We start from the raw sequence: 16,556 nt of genomic DNA, 5'->3' as shown, positions 1-16,556 counted from the left end.
CTTTAACACTCACTCTATTTATTCACTGCTTGTTTTATATATATAAAATATATTCTTGCCCCACTGTTATTCAGCATCTTCTTTTCCATGGTGCTGTCCGTGGCTTTTAAGAACTGCGACATGGGCATTCCAATCCAGTTCCGTACAGATGGCTGTGTCTTCAATCTACGCAGGCTCCAGGCTCATACAAAGACACATTCAGCAATTCTGCGTGACCTCCTATATGCAGATGATTGTGCACTGATGGCGCACACCCTTACCGAAGCTCAGTCACTATTCGATCGTTTTAGAACTGCAGCTTCTAGGTTTGGGCTTACTGTCAGTCTAAAGAAGACAGAAGTCATGCTTCAAGCGGTGAACGAGTCAAACTCCAATCCACCGGTAATCACTGCGGGTAAGACAGTGCTGGCGGCCGTTGACAAATTCTGCTACCTTGGTAGCATTCTTGCAGCTGATACAACAGCGGACTCCGACATCAGTGCCCGCATCGCAAAAGCTAGTTTTGCCTTCGGTCGACTGTCCAAGAGAGTATGGGATGAGCACGGCATTCGACTGGACACAAAGGTGGCAGTATATAAGGCAGTCATCCTCACTGTGCTGTTGTATGGATCTGAGTCCTGGACCATTTATCGGCGGCAGATTATCAAACTTGATCAGTTCCATATGCGCTGTCTCCGTCGTATTGCACATGTTAAATGGCAGGACAAGGCCCCAAATACTGAGGTACTTCAGACCTGTGGCATCACTGGTATTGAGGCCTTGCTGCGCAGTTTCGCTGGTCTGGACATGTTGAACGTATGGCAGACTCACGCCTACCGAAGAAGGTTTTTTATGGACAGCTCCAGAGTGGCATGCGCTCTCAAGGAGGGCAACTAAAACGCTACAAGGACAGCCTCAAAGCCAATTTGAAACTGTGCAATATGGACCCAAATGACCTTGAAGAGATGGTTGCAGACAGGACATCATGGCGAGCACAGTGCCACACTGCCATACACTCCTTTGAGCTCAGCCGTATTGTTACTGCTGTAGTCAAACGAAGACGCAGAAAGCACAATGCCTTAACATCTAGAACAATGTCTAGCCAGTTTGTGTGCGACACCTGTGGCCGGTCATGTGCGTCAAGGATCGGCCTCTATTCACATCGTAGGACGCACCAACAACAACTGTGACGAGATCTGTCGTGTCGACAGCTCAGACCAAGATATATATATATATATAAATAATCACTAGCTTCTCTAATCTGTTTTCTTTTCATTTAAACAGTTAGCATAAGCAAAAAAAAGGTATCTTGTCATTAGCTTGCTCTATTCTTTTTCTATTCTGTAAGTGTTCTTTTTATTATATAATAAAAAAACTTTCTACGTGTACTATGTTAAGCTAACTGAGACTTTTTTTTATAGCTCTTGCACATCATTGCTCTTTTGTTGTTTTTGATTGCTTCAGTTGTCATTTGTAAGTTGCTTTGGATAAAAGCGTCTGGTAAATCACTAAATGTAAAAGTATTTAGTAATTTTAGTAGTTTTGCAGCACTTGTTGTGGCTACATTTTATAAAGGTTAATTACAAGAATGATAACTATAGATTTGTCAAAAGTGCCCTCTCACGAATGTAGACGGTAATGTTTTCTCTTGGTTCTTGGGTCTAAATAAATGTGACTTATAGTCCGGTGCGACTTATATATGTTTTTTCCCTCAACATGACGTATTTTTGGACTGATGCGACTATACTTATAGTCCAAAAAATACGGTAATTGGAATGTTGTTATAGATGTGGATTTCACTGTTCTCAGCGATGGTGTGAATGAATGATAACTCTTATTAAAAGCAAATAATTGCACATACTTGAAAAATGCTAAAGCCTTAAATTACCAATACATTAATGATATTTTAGAAAAAGATTTCAACATTTTTATTCTGAGCAGAACTGGGAATTCAAGTGCACCAACATCTGAGAACAACAGACATGAAAAAAGTGCATCTCTCAATTTAGTAGCTAAACAAAACCTTTTAGAGATGAACAAAACAGCACAGTATTTAGTTCATTTAATAATGAAAGAACCAGAGGTGGGTAGAGTACCCAAAAACTGTACTCAAGTACTAAAGTAAAAGTACTTCTAGAAATATTTACTAAAGTAAAAGTACTAGTCTTGAATAGTTACTTGAGTAAGAGTAAAAGAGTATCGGATAAAAAATCTACTCAAGTAGTTAGTTACTAGTTACTTTGGGTCATATATACTGAGCCTATTTTTATTTAGATATATAGATAAAATGTATGTGTGCGTGTATAAATGTATATATTTCAGTGAAGTGTGACGTGACATTCAGCCAAGTATGGTGACCCATACTCAGAATTTGTGCTCTGCATTTAACCCATCCGAAATGCACACACACAGAGCAGTGAACACACACACACTGTGAGCACACACCCGGAGCAGTGGGCAGCCATTTATGCTGCAGCGCCCGGGGAGCAGTTGGGGGTTCAGTGCCTTGCTCAAGGGCACCTAAGTCGTGGTATTGAAGGTGGAGAGAGAACTGTACATGCACTGCCCCCACCCACAATTCCTGCCGGCCCGGGACTCGAACTCACAACCTTGCGATTGACTCTCTAACCATTAGGCCACGACTTCCCTAAAACCTTGTCTGTTTACTTAAGTAACAGATATAGGTGTCATGCCAAAACATATTTTTAATACGACTGACTTTATATTAAATGTGAATTAAACATTGAAAGTTAATGTGATATAATTGCTACTAATCTTTCATTGTTCAGAAAGAGAGCAAATAACATTTACATTATTAAAGATCATTTTCACTGACAGTCTAGATTTCAATCACTCTCAGAAACTCCCATTAAAATTACTGAAACTGTTAACACTGTGAAATCAATATCTTAATTATAGATTCGTACACACATCTGCACTTTGTTGTTTCTGCGAGAGAATTCGCCAGAAAGAGGTATTCAGTCAGCGAGCGAGTGAAGGAAGCACCGGCATTTTAGCGATGACTCATCGGAACACATCTGATTGGACAATGCTTTAATAAGCTCAAAAGAATCATGTTATAATGCGCAGTGCTGTAAAAACGCGTCTGTCTCAGGCTCAGCGCCAGCAAGCAATCACAGATCTGAATTTAGCAGATGATGATATGACTCACTGATCGCTCTCACGTCGGTGTTATTGTAGCCTATTAAAATTAATAAAATCTTAATCGGCAATTTTTTGTCTTTTGGAAGCTGCATTCAACTTGACTCCCCTCTGTTATAAGCCACACGTACAACAAACTAATGTCAAAGTTGTATCGTGTACTGTAATCGAATGTAGCCCAAGTTATTACCTGTTCAACAGTAGACAGCACACGCGGTGTTCATCTAATAAGGATCTCCATCGCTAGCAAATAATAGCCTTTGCAGATTTGCTTTCAATTCAGTGCAGTTCCATAGCCACGTCTTCAACGCTGCTGATGTTAAACGTTACAACTCTGAGTGAACCGCTTCAGACGCTCAGCGCGTGCGGCAGGGAACTGAACGACTCATTCAAACTGATTCATGAACCAATTCACTCGTTTGCCAATTGGTTTGATCAAGCCTTTGAACAGAATTGACTCAAAAGAATGAATCATTCGTGAATGGGCATCGCTCATTGCCCAGAGAAAAGTAGACGGCGCGTTTGGAATAAACTGAAGCATTATAACATTTATTGCATTAAGATAAAGTAACGAGAGGAGCGTCGCCCACAGTAACGAAGTAAAAGTACAGATTTTTCCCCCAAAATTTACTCAAGTAAGAGTATAAAGTACCCATCTTTAAATATACTCCGAAAAGTATTAGTTACCCCAAAAAATTACTCAAGTAAATGTAACGAAGTAAATGTAACTCGTTACTACCCACCTCTGGAAAGAACATAATACAAAAAAAAGTTCTGTTAGAATGTGCTGATGGTTTGAAAAAGACTTGAGTGGGATTAAATAAAATGTCCACAATTTACTTCAGTCTAATCCCATTCTTACAACAAAAAAAAAAAATCAAGGATAATGTGATCCTTGACATACTTTTTTTTTTTTTTAGTTGACATTTTGAGAATCACTCATTTACACAATTAAGTGTCATGAAAGACATTATCAGCTTTCAGTGTCGACTTTTCTCTTTACTGAGGCAAAAAAATACGACTGAAATCACACTTCCATGTCATGTAGTTTGTTTTAGTCACCAAAAAGAAAAACATTCACAAAAATACATTAAAATGGCCTTTCCAAATAAAAACAATCAAACATTTACAGGGAAAAGTTCAGTTCAAAACAAATCTCAAGAGGAAAGATCAGAAACCATCCCTGTTGAAGTGTGTGGCTTCGATGAACCCCTGCGTCCGCGTCCCTCGTCTTGTGGCAGACCGTCCTGCCGAAGGGCCCACTCCTTCAGACCCCAAACCCAGAGATAAACCACTTCAGAACTAAACCCATGATCAAATCAAAACGCTTCACAGTTCACAAAAACACAAACCTGCTTCATCTGCCCTCCCGTGTGTCTTCACACTGCTTTTGTTCTGACGAGAAAACAAAGAATCAAATAAATCCCTGTTTTTACCAGTCCAGCAATAGAAGAAACCAAGAATAACATGTCACCTCTCGCCTGCCGTAGTTTGTTCCTCTCTGCCTCTCGCTCCTCTCGGGTCTGGTGACTCTTCACACCCAGAGCCCCGATCACCAGACGGCGTGCCAGAGCCGCACTCGTCTGAGGACGCTCTTTAGCCGGCAGCAGGTTATCTACACCGACACAATCAGGTCCGATTTGAAACAGAATCAGTTTGTGATGGATGCATGAAACAGGCTCAGAATAGTTGAGGCATGCGTAACTAAGAGAGCAGGAGTACCGGAGACGCTGCGCGCTTTGGCTTTAGTGGCATTTGATGATTTGGAGAGACGCCTGACCTTCATCATGGGGTTCTTCATCCTCAGAGCATCTCGAGCTACACAAACACACACACACACACACACACACACGTACAAGAAAAGAACAAGGTTTATCATTTTGGGGGCTTATCGTTTATATTTTGTCATTTAGCATATGCTTTTTATCCAAAGTGACTTACAAATACATCAATGTCATATTATATATAATTATATTAATATAACTTTTCAATGTTTTGAATTTGTAATGAGAATAAAGAATAATCTGGATATGTTTTATATAAACATACATTAGCTAGCGATCAATTAACTTAAAAAACGCCCTTTCACGCGTTTCTTTTCCACAGATCTTCTTCAGATAATTTCAGCTCCTCAAACACATCACAGATGCTATATTCCTGCCGGTCAACCAGAGATTGACTCCAGAGATCTTATAGACGTTCACAGCTTCTGGAGAACACACTGACCTGCGATGGGACTGGAGAACAAACCGAGGGCATGCGTGTCATCAATCCAGCTGATGTCAAGCCCCTTCTGCCTAAAAAAACACACATCTGATCAATAACAACAGCAGTTTCTGTAGACCAGGGGCTTTCAAAGCTTGAGTCATGACCCGGAGCTTCACACACTGGCATGAGCTGAAGGATCTGATCAAGTCCTCCGTCCTGAACTCAGACGGGAAGTCGTAAATCTCCACGATGTGTGACAGCTCATCGTCCCGGAGCTCCACCTCCTCCTCCGGCGTCCAGTTGTAGTAGTCGAAGCGTGGCTCCTGTATAGACGGCTTCTTGCGGCCTTCCTTAAGAGACATCTGAAACAGGAAGAAGAAGAATCAAAGCTGAGCACAAACACTGGCTAAAGCATCTCAGTTCATTATGCCGTCAATAATTACTCACCCTCACATCGTTCCAGACCCGTAAGACCTTCATTCATCTTCAGAACACAAATTAAGATATTTTTGATGAAATCTGAGAGCTCTCTGACTCATCCAGAGACAGAAACACATCTGGGCCTTGAATGTGTCAGTTGTTTTGCCGTCTATGGAGGGCCAGATAGCTCTCAGATTTCATCAAAGATATCTTAATTTGTGTTCAGAAGATCAACGAAGGTCTTATGGGTTTGGAACGACGTGAGGGTGAGTAATTAATGACAGAATTTTAATTTTTGGGTGAACTGTTCCTTTAAAGGGACTGCTTACTCAGAAATCAGTGGAAGGATTGGGTCGTCTTTGCGACTCTTACCTCCTCTATTAAATGTGGGTCAAGACAGTCACCATAATCATTTAAGAAAGAATCCCAGTTCTCTTCTTCATCCTCCTCCTCATCTTTTGGGATCTCTTCATGTTTTAGTGCAGTTCCTGTATCCTCTGATGTGTTCATAGTTCTGGATACACTGTCCTCCTCTTTTTCTGTGTGCATGTTCAGGTTTTCTTTATCTACCTCCTCCTGTTTTACCTCTTCGTTTGGGGTTTCCGTCACTTTGGCTTGATCCTTCTTGTTCTTGTGGGCCTTGTCGGTGTACCGGGGCCTGGGTCTGGGTTTCTTGTCACCCCCTTCCTGAGGCTTCTCCATCTTCTCGGCCTGCCGTTTCTTGGGCACGTAGATTTCCATGGCAGGTTTTTTCGTTCGGCGCGGAGCAGATATTTTGGACCCCTCTTCTGGCTGAGCTGCTTCAGTCTCCATCGGGATCTGTGTAAGAAAGTATGGAAGGAGAACAGAAGCTGTTTTTAGGGTAATATATCACCACACTTCCAGGATTCTGAGTAAATGTAAAATGCCTGTCTGTATATAATATAACTTATTTGGCCTAAACTTGCTCTTTCATTTACAATGGGTTAAGTTACACAGGCAAGAAAAGACAATAATTTATATAAGTTGTGATTTTACAACACCTGTTGTTTATGACTCATTATTTAAATCCGTCGTTTTCATTATTTATAACATTTCTAGACGAGCTTGGATGAGCAATGCAAAATCATTTTAACTTACAAGATAACAAATAGATAATCAAATGACAACAATGTAGCATCAAAGTCCTGGTAGCATACTTTCAAATAGTCAGCACTCATAACATGAACACAAATCTACTGACAGTGACACCATTGAGAAGCCCGAATTATCTTTTCAAAACAACTCATATGTACTGATAGTAACTGAAATGTTGACATTTGTAAATTAAATTATTCGCGGTTTACTTCTACTCACATCTACTCACGTATTTTTCAGTTCGCCGAGACGTGATAACCAAGACCGGATGTTTGGAGACGTACGGACGCCATGACGTCACGATAGGAAAATCTATTATGGGAGTTGTAGTTTATTATTATGAGTGTAGTGCAGAATCGACATCTATCCAAAGCGACGCATGATATATGTTTTATAATTTTATTCCTAAACTAGGAAAAAAATAAATTAATCATTAAAAATCAAATGCTACCGTAAAGTTATACACAATTGATGTAAAAAATTATAACCAATACAAGCAAACAATTCAAATTATTTTAAGTTTACGGAGTAAAACAATTATTTGTTTGGGTTTGTTAGTAGGGACGTAACACTTGCATGCAGATTCTCGCGTCGTTAACGCCCACTTTTCACTTGCGGGCTTGTGATTTGTCGGACCGACACAGTATTTAAAATACTCGACAGTGATTGGACAGTCGCTTACACAAGCGCTTGTGTAAGGCGGCTGCATTGAAGTTGTGTAAGGAGCAAATATACACCGTAGAAAACACCAATCACACATCATTTTCCAAGCTCTTGAGACAAGCCACGTATTGGAAACTCTAAAAGCGTGAGTATCCACTATAATCCAGCCCAGTCAGCCCGACAGGTGGATTTGACAACTTAATATTTACTTGCAAAGCTATAACAATTCTCTCTATTGAGGTGATGAAGACTTCAAATGCATGAACTATTCTGTCCTATCATATCGCTTTGGTTTGCTTAGATCTGCTCTGAATGTCTCTTTCATTTGTTTTCTGTAATGTAATACGACAAATTTGTTCTATTTTGCTTCCTTGCCAACATTTTCTTTCATTCAGTTGAATTTAAATATAATTGCATGCTCTTATTTGTTTTAATATCCATATGCTTTGTAAGCAATTTCATAAATGCGTTTCTCATTACATTTATTGCATGATTATGAAGCTAAATTGTGAATACTGTTTGATTGACAGTTGGAGATGAGGATGTGGTGGGAATGTCTTCTGGTTTTGGCTCTGTCAGCTCTCTCTCAAGCTCAGCCCATGTTCTCCGTCACCACGGATACGGTTCTGCCTCCTGATACTCTTCACAACCCCACCCAGCGGAATTATGGGATGGCAGTGACGGATGTAGATGGAGACGGGGATCTGGAGGTGGTGGTGGCCGGGTAAAGAAACTCCAGTTTAACCTGATTTCTCAGTGATTAATAAATAAAACAGGCAGATATATAAAATTTTTGAATATGAGTATATATATATGCCCAAATAATTAACGATTGCAAACACTTCAAGCAATGTACTTTACAATATTTGCATTTTAACTTCCATAGCGTTTCCAATCATTAAATATTTTATTATACATTTTGCTAAACAGGCAATGATGTAGAATCGGTGGGCGGGGCTAAACAGCAGTGATGTAGAATAGTGGGCAGGGCTAATCAGACAGTGATGTAGAATCTGTGGGCGTGGCTAAACAGGCAGTGCTGTAGAATATGTGGGTGGGGCTAAATAGGCAGTGATGTAGAATCAGGCGTTGATCATCTTCTGTCGAGACGGTGTTTATCCACACTATCACATCATACATAGGAACATTCCACAATATGTTGTTTTGGCAGACTGCCTTCAATAGATAATATGAAACTTACAGGATGTTTTTATAGTACAGTAAACTCTTCTATGTCAAAAGATCAAGATAATTTTGGTTTCTCAGTTCATGACCCTTTAAGGATTTTGTTGTTTGCCTGTTATCAGGTATAATGGCCCAAACCTGGTTCTGAAGTATGACCGTACCCAAAACAAGCTCGTGAACATAGCGGTGGATGACCGCGGTTCTCCTTACTTCGCGCTGAGAGACCCGCAGGGAAACGCCATCGGAGTGACGGCCTGTGATGTGGACGGAGACGGCAGAGAGGAGATCTACTTCCTCAACACCAACAACGCCTTCTCAGGTACGCAGAAAAACACGAGTGTCAGTGAAAAATAGACCCACAAAACTTAACGATTGCTTACAAAACCAAACTAACTCCTTAAAGGTCGGGCGACTTATGCTGACAAACTGTTCAAGTATCGTAACGGTCGCTTCGAGGATCTGCTCGGCGATGACATCAACGTGCGCAGAAGCGTGGCCAATCGCATGGCGGGACGTTCAGTGGCTTGTGTCGACAGAAAGGTAATTATACATCTTTTAATAATTAGTGAGTCAATATTATAATTACTTTTGTATTTTAATAAATTTATTCTGCTGTAGGGAACAGGTCGATACTCGATTTATGTGGCGAACTACGCCAGTGGTAACGTGGGTCCTCACGCGCTCATAGAGATGGATGAAGCTGCCAGTGACGTTGAGAAAGGCATCATTGCGCTGACAGATGTTGCACCACAAGTCAACGTCAATAAGTTCACAGGTCAGAGATACCAGAAGTCATGTTTGTTTATATGTGTGAGATTTACAAAGGTTTGGGTTTGGTAAGAGTTTTTATTGTTTTTGAAAGAAGTCTCTTATACACGCATCATAATCTGAAAACCATGCCCACAATGTGGAGGGGGGGCAATCCAACCCTCCCCATTGACTTTGAATTGTGGGAAGCTGCCTCCTTGTCATTTCTGAATTATAACAAATGCCTAAAAGCTGCTACATATGTGACAAGGTGTACAGTAAACAAGCTTAAAAACCCAGAACTGCATATTTATAAGCTGTTGACACAATAAACAAGCGTTTAAGGGCAAAAAAGTAGAGCGCAACATGCCATATTACTCTGAAAACTTCGGCCACAAGAGTGAAGTGTAATTGGTGACAGGAAACATTTGTTTTTTTAACCATGTCAAAGGATTATTTCACTACCCGATGTGAACCTAAGAGGAGGTGATATTGTAATGATATAAACTCTAATAATCATCGGGAAGAAGGAGGAGGGAACCGGCGGACAATCAAATGAAACTTAAATAATCACAAAATAAACAAAACAGCGCACCAGCTCCTCACGGACGACTGGTGCGCACAAAATGAAACCAAAACCTAAAATAACGCCCAGGCCTGGTCCTCTCTCGTCCTTCACTGTCGTCGCTCCAGTTTTATATCCCTCCATCTCCTCCGTGGGCCTCGAGACCGGCGGGTCGAACAGGTGTAGCTCATCTCCAATCACTCCACCGGCCTCGCTCCCATGTCCCTCGGCCCCGCCCCACTCGTCACAGATATATTAAGAAACTACATTTGATTGGTCTACTTCAGTACCTCTTTTCCTTACCTTCCTTTTTTGTGTCTTAAATGCACATTTTTTAGGTCGACAGCTTATAAAAGCGTAGTTCTGGGTTCTGTTGTTTTCTGTTGTATTACACCTTGTCACATAGTAGCTTTTATACATTATTCAGTTTTTTTGTTATAAGTCAGAAATGATAAGGTGGCAGCTTCCCGCAATACAAAGTCAATGGAGAGCGTTGGATTGTTGGATTGCCTAAATGCGATCTATCTCTATGCTCACCAAGGCTGCTTTTATTTGATAAAAAACACAGTAAAAATAGTAGTATTGTAATATATCATTACAATTTAAACTAACTGACTTCTATTACAACATAGTGTAAAATGTCATTTATTCCTGTGATCAAAGCTGGATTTTCAGCATCATTACTCCAGTCTTCAGTTTTTACGTGATCCTTCAGAAATCACTCTAATATTATGATTTGCTTCTCAAGAAACATTTCTGATAGACCTTTTTCACAAGACAGTCATCAGCGTTGTAAATACTCAAAAGTTTATTATATATATATATATATATATATATATATACCCAGAATACATTGAAGCATGAAGCATGTTGCCATTGTTGAGATTCATACACTGATTCTTGATGTTTCTATGACAAACATTTTTTTTTTAATCCTTGAAATGATCTTGGTTAAAATCTGCAGGGTCTGTTGAACCAGTGAGTCGCTATAGTAAATAATATGCAACTAATATCAGAGATTAGACTGGATGAAATCAGACCGGTACGTGATGATATTTTAATCATCAGCAAGACATTTAATATCTTGCTGGTTTTGCCATAACTAACATAGCTAAAGAAAAAAGTTGAAAAGTCAAGAGTTACATTTCCCACATAAAATAAACACTGATCACCATAATGGCGAATCAAACAGACATCAACATCTAAAACTATGTTAATCTCAATAAGATATAGGATAATTTTCTAACAATGTTATCAAGAACATTTTTTTAGAATGTTTTTATAGAATGTTATACTACTGTTTAGCAGAACATTCTGGGAACTAAAATAAAACTTGCTGCTGAAAACATTCCCAGAACATATATAATGTATATGTATATGAACAATAACACTCCTAGCTGGGCTGACACTTGTTATGGAATATTAATGTTGTGAAAGTGTTAATGTTGTTTTATAAGGTGGCCGTGGTGTAGTTGTCGGTCCAATCCTCAGCGACACAAGGTCTGACATTTTTTGCGACAATGAAAATGGACCCAACTTCCTGTTCAAGAACAACGGTGATGGGACCTTCACAGACGTGGCCGCCAAAGCCGGTGAGGAACCTGACGTTATATTTACAGTACTGCTTTTTAATCCTCCCTCAGACTTATGTTTTATGGTCTGATAACAGGAGTTGAAGACAGATATCAGCACGGGAGAGGTGTGGCGCTGGCCGACTTTAACGGCGACAGAAAAACAGACATAGTTTACGGCAACTGGAACGGTCCACACCGCCTTTACCTGCAGGACGCCCAGCAGAGATTCAAGGTAAGAGTCACCTCTGTAAATATAGTTAACAAAGCCTAAATGTAGGCTACTGTGAGAACGGAAATGTTTTTTCTCGTCTTATTTTAAAATATGTTTTGGTATATAGAAGGTGGAAACTAAATATATTTTTAATTAAAAAAAGAAAAGACAATAACACACACAGCAAATTGGTGTTTGTGTAATTTTCTTGAAAATATTAATTTTTTGCCATATGGGTCTATATAAATCTGTGTCTGTAATGATGAATTGGTCTGTTGTATTTTTGCAGGACATCGCCACACAGGCCTTCGCCACTCTGTCACCCATTCGCACCGTCATCGCTGCCGACTTTGACAACGATCTTCAGCTTGAAGTCTTCTTTAATAACATCGCTTACCAAGGAAACGCCCCCAACAGGATCTTCAGGTACTTCAACTCTGATGTCCGATATTCACTGATATGTATTTGTATTCTTTAGAGATTATAATGTCTAAAAATTTAAACTAGAAAAACATAAAAAATTAAAAAATGAAAGCGATTAATAAATAATAATACAAATTTTGAAATAGCACTGGCTTTTGTTTGTGTAGGGTGTCGAGGAAGCTGAACTCTGACCCTGAGGTCACAGAGCTGGATGTGGGCGACGCCTCTGAGCCTCAGGGGAGGGGCACAGGTGAGATCACATGACCTGAGCCACTTCCTGTGTAAATAAAAAACCTAATGTCTTTCAGCATTATAACGTGATGTTCTGGTTGGGTAACAGGCGCCACAGTGACAGACTTTGACGGTGACGGTCTGCTGGATCTGTTCGTGGCTCACGGGGAGAGCGCCTCTCAGCCCATCTCTGTGTTTAAGGTCAACCAAGTATGTCAGAAAGTTTATTTCCAATGTAACAATCTGTGACTTTTGGACCTCATTGTTTATGTACTGTATACATTGTCTCCTACGTTCTGATTTAAAATTCAGTGTAAATAAACACTTTAACGGTTCAGCGTGCTTTCTTCTCTTTTCCGCAGGGTTCCTCTAACAAGTGGCTGCGTGTGGTGCCACGCACACGTTTCGGTTCGTTCGCTCGTGGAGCAAAGGTGGTGATGTTCACGAAACACAGCGGCGCACACACTCGTATCATTGACGGAGGATCAGGATATCTGTGTGAGATGGAGCCTGTGGCCCACTTTGGGTTAGGTATACACATCAGATCATTTACAAATTAATTTAGTCATTTTATTTAAATAATTTTATACCTGATTTATGATGTATTAGTGTAGTGTTGCTTTATTCTACATAGACTACTGTTAAAAGTTAAAGTTAAAAGAAATTAATACTACTTATTGATCAAAAATGCATTAAATTGATAAAAGAAAATACATTTATGATGTTACTGTAAATGCACATATGTTTCTTGAGCAGCAAATCTGGATGATTCCTGAAGGATTATGATGCATGTGACACTGAAGACTGTAGTAGTGATGCTAAAAATTCAGCTTTACATCACAGGAATAAATTACATTTTACGAGATATTACCATACATAACATATTTCACAACATACATTTTCTTATCAAATAAATGGAGACTTGTTGATCCCAAGATACTCTTTAGAAAAAAAAAAACATTAAAAAAATCTTATAGACCCCAAACCATTTAATTGTATTTCATTTTGACTCATTCTATCTCTGTTACTACTCTATCCATTAGCATATGAGATGAATAGTCTCTTTTGATTGGCTCTTAGGAACCGATGAGGCCACCAGCATTGAAGTCTTTTGGCCGGATGGTCGCTCCATCGCTCGGCCGCTCGAGTCCGCTGACATGAACACAGTCATTGAGATCGCATATCCTAATGAGGGGGAGGAGTCAGCGCTCACATCTGACGCACAGGTACGACTGCATGCAAATGAAGAGGTGGAGTCAATGTACACCTTACACAGACAGGTATTGAGATATGCAGTTTAGGAATTTGATATCAAAATACAAATGTATTATTATCTGATGGTCAGTATTATCTGGCTTCAGTAAAATATTGTGAATACTGAGGTACGGCTGTGTATTGATTTTCTGCAGTGTGGAGAGGGATTCACAGTCAACACAAACGGCCGTTGCATTGGTAAGATTACCTGATAATTTCATGCTCAGTTCACACTTGATCCAAATTTGAGTAAAAATGGTAAAAGCATTTCTATAACTCTTTTTTTGATTCAAAACAACAAACATGATTTAATTTTAAATGGCTTTAAATGTCACAAATGTAAAAAAAAATATATATATATATATATACATACACACTTAATTAACACATCTGAATAATTATAAATCTTTGACATGTTTTCTCTCTCTTGCCCCTCAAACAGCGAGAGCCTGAGTATTTTCAGCTGGACACGGAGTCATCATCTCATTAAATCAGAGCTGTGCTGTCAGAAGTCTGATACTGAACCAGTTATTCAACCAAATTTAACCACAACCTTCAGTCGTTACTGCCAAATATTTCCTGTAGTGCTATTGAAATTGAACACTTGTACTTCATTCATCACATTCATCACATTTCTAAGAGTAAAATGATAGTCAGCATTAACTAAATCTAAAAATGTTTACATCAGACACATTTGTTGCTTTTCTTTGTATTTCCTTTTTCTTTTCTTTTAGAACTTGTTTACTCAAAGTTGGAATGCTGTGCGTTACTATTAAAGCAATCGTGAGGGACCGCCCAGTCTGTGAGTGTGACTCTGTCTCCATTCCCTTCATCCTGTTCAGATGTGAACGAGTGCAGGCGTCTGCCAGCAGTGTGTCCTCACACTCGTCCGGTGTGCACCAACACATACGGACACTATAAGTGCAGCTCAAAGAAGAGATGTGTTGAGGGCTATAAGCCCAGCAGGGACGGCCGAGCGTGTGTGGGTGAGTGCAGGTGATGCTCTGGGTTATGTTTAGGAAGACAAAATACACTGAGAATGAATGTAGCAGGATAGATGCAGTTCTGAGAATATGTCTCTTTACTTTCAGTCCACTGGTGAACTACACTGCAAAAAAAGTCATATAGGATTCCCATCTTTGAGCACTGATGTGAAAATGCAGTAAATCAGAATTGAATTGGCTGTAATTCAAGAGTGCTGTAATACAGTCTCTTTAAAAGACACTCAATAGATTATTGCAGGAGTACAACCACTTCAATAAATGGGATTACTGTAAAGCAAATGCACTGCACTAAATACAAAAAGTATTATACAAAATCATTTGTACTTTAAAATCAAAGAAATATGTTTAACAAATTTGTGTTTCAAATTTGAAGTTTCTGTTCTTAGGAGATTTTGTTTAGGTAAATCCCGCCAGGTGACTATAAAACACTTCAAATCTAACTAAATAAAGGAACTAGGGAAAAGGAGGGGAAAACTAGGGAAGGAGCCTCCTAAAAGTCAAAGAAATTAAAGCAGTGTCCAATTTCAAAAAATGTTCACAAAATTAATTGAGTGTTGATTCTTCGATCTTTCAAAAGAGCTCTTATTTATGATGATTACTAAAATATGTGAAAAAAATGTCAAGTATCACATTAAAATCACTGAAGTAGAAAATAAATCTAAAATAAATGTAAATAATTTGATATAAATTTTAAAGAAATAGTAATTTTTAAAGCCTACTCCAGAAACCTTTGCTTTAATTAAACCTGTAGAGTGTATTTACAGTAGGCTGCTGTTTATTTACACTGCAGTAATAGGCCTAAAACAATAATCCTCTGAGTAGTGTGGAAGGAAATATTATTTATATACCCAGGAAGAATTAACCAGTTCACAATCATAATGCATAAATGCTCTAATATAAGGGCAAAAACATTACCTGAAACCCTTCTAGGCACCCAAATTTCTTCTTTCTTTCCACATTAGAATCATATCTGTTTTTCTCTAACTTATCCTCATCCTCATCCTCTCTCTCTGTTTCTCCAGCTGTGTCCTCCCGGTACGACAGCAGTGTCTCTTCCTCTCCTGTCTGTCCTGGTTTTCCTCTTCCTGAACTTCTCCTGGTCTCAGTGCTGAGTGTCTCTGGAGGTCTGTCTCTGTGTCGTTGAGTCTCTGTAGGTTTTCTGTTCTGGTCCGACTCACTGTCTGTCATCACGATGAAGATGGACTCAGATGATGCACCTACAGGATGAAGATCTTCAATCGTGCTTTCGGACCCCTAGAGACTGACTGAAAACATTACTGCATGAATATTTGTCTCCACAAAGAGAAGTCACATGAATTGAAGGGCTGAACAGGAGCTGATTGTCTTTCCCCAGACTTTACATGTTGACACTTTACAATATTATGGCACTTTAAAGCTGCATTCTTTGGTTAAAAATGATCCAAAATCAGTAAATGATTAAGTATATAACCAATCAGTGTTCAAAACTATCTTCTTACCTTAGCCCCTGATTCTCAATGGTAAGCTTGTAAAAATGTTTGTATAATTCGGCTTTGGGTCGGTTTTCGCAAGAAATGCTAGTTTGTGACACTGTTAACAAATTTGAGAACAAATTATAATATTTGCACATTTAATGTGATCTGAGCTAACTTTAAAGCAATTGAGATCCTTTAATAACCATTGGAAGCGTGATTTATTGTAGAACCAATTATTTTCAGTTGGTTAAGTGCAACTGGCAGACATGTTATCATTATTTTTGATATTTTCCAAGATGTATCTGTAATTCCGAAGTACATACACATGCACCTCAAAACATAAGATTCATCCACGCTGGA

The 16,556-nt window shown here is 39.2% G+C and overlaps 3 protein-coding genes across 5 annotated transcripts; 2 read left to right on the top strand and 1 right to left on the bottom strand.

Annotated features, from left to right (window-relative positions):
- Positions 1-3,895: 3,895 nt before the first annotated feature.
- On the bottom strand, positions 3,896-6,614 carry LOC132144063 (coiled-coil domain-containing protein R3HCC1L-like). Its single transcript, XM_059554791.1, has 6 exons — positions 6,142-6,614; positions 5,530-5,711; positions 5,368-5,438; positions 4,864-4,959; positions 4,616-4,756; positions 3,896-4,536 (listed from the first exon to the last, which is right to left on the bottom strand). Exons 1-6 carry the CDS (start codon positions 6,580-6,582, stop codon positions 4,499-4,501), a joined length of 969 nt encoding a protein of 322 aa, XP_059410774.1. The 5' UTR covers positions 6,583-6,614; the 3' UTR covers positions 3,896-4,498.
- Positions 6,615-7,543: 929 nt separating this feature from the next.
- crtac1a (cartilage acidic protein 1a) lies at positions 7,544-14,511 on the top strand. 3 transcript variants are annotated; one of them, XM_059554790.1, is made up of 14 exons: positions 7,544-7,693; positions 8,079-8,272; positions 8,856-9,052; positions 9,137-9,273; positions 9,352-9,508; positions 11,503-11,637; positions 11,715-11,851; positions 12,120-12,256; positions 12,421-12,503; positions 12,594-12,694; positions 12,847-13,015; positions 13,565-13,710; positions 13,894-13,936; positions 14,181-14,511. In XM_059554790.1, the coding sequence occupies exons 2-14, from the start codon at positions 8,085-8,087 to the stop codon at positions 14,189-14,191; spliced, it is 1,641 nt and encodes a 546-aa protein (XP_059410773.1). In that variant the 5' UTR covers positions 7,544-7,693; positions 8,079-8,084; the 3' UTR covers positions 14,192-14,511. The 3 variants fall into 3 exon arrangements, with proteins under 3 accessions (XP_059410773.1, XP_059410771.1, XP_059410772.1); XM_059554788.1 differs by having other exon boundaries at positions 13,565-13,764; XM_059554789.1 differs by lacking the exon at positions 7,544-7,693 and adding an exon at positions 7,771-7,788 and having other exon boundaries at positions 13,565-13,764.
- LOC132144257 (cartilage acidic protein 1-like) lies at positions 14,385-15,922 on the top strand. Its single transcript, XM_059555038.1, has 3 exons — positions 14,385-14,390; positions 14,538-14,724; positions 15,765-15,922. Exons 1-3 carry the CDS (start codon positions 14,385-14,387, stop codon positions 15,884-15,886), a joined length of 315 nt encoding a protein of 104 aa, XP_059411021.1. The 3' UTR covers positions 15,887-15,922.
- The last annotated feature ends 634 nt before the right edge of the window (positions 15,923-16,556 follow it).

This window comes from Carassius carassius, chromosome 7 (assembly GCF_963082965.1).
Source record: "Carassius carassius chromosome 7, fCarCar2.1, whole genome shotgun sequence".
Classification (NCBI taxonomy): Eukaryota; Metazoa; Chordata; class Actinopteri; order Cypriniformes; family Cyprinidae; genus Carassius; species Carassius carassius.
This window is presented reverse-complemented; position numbering and strand designations above follow the sequence as displayed.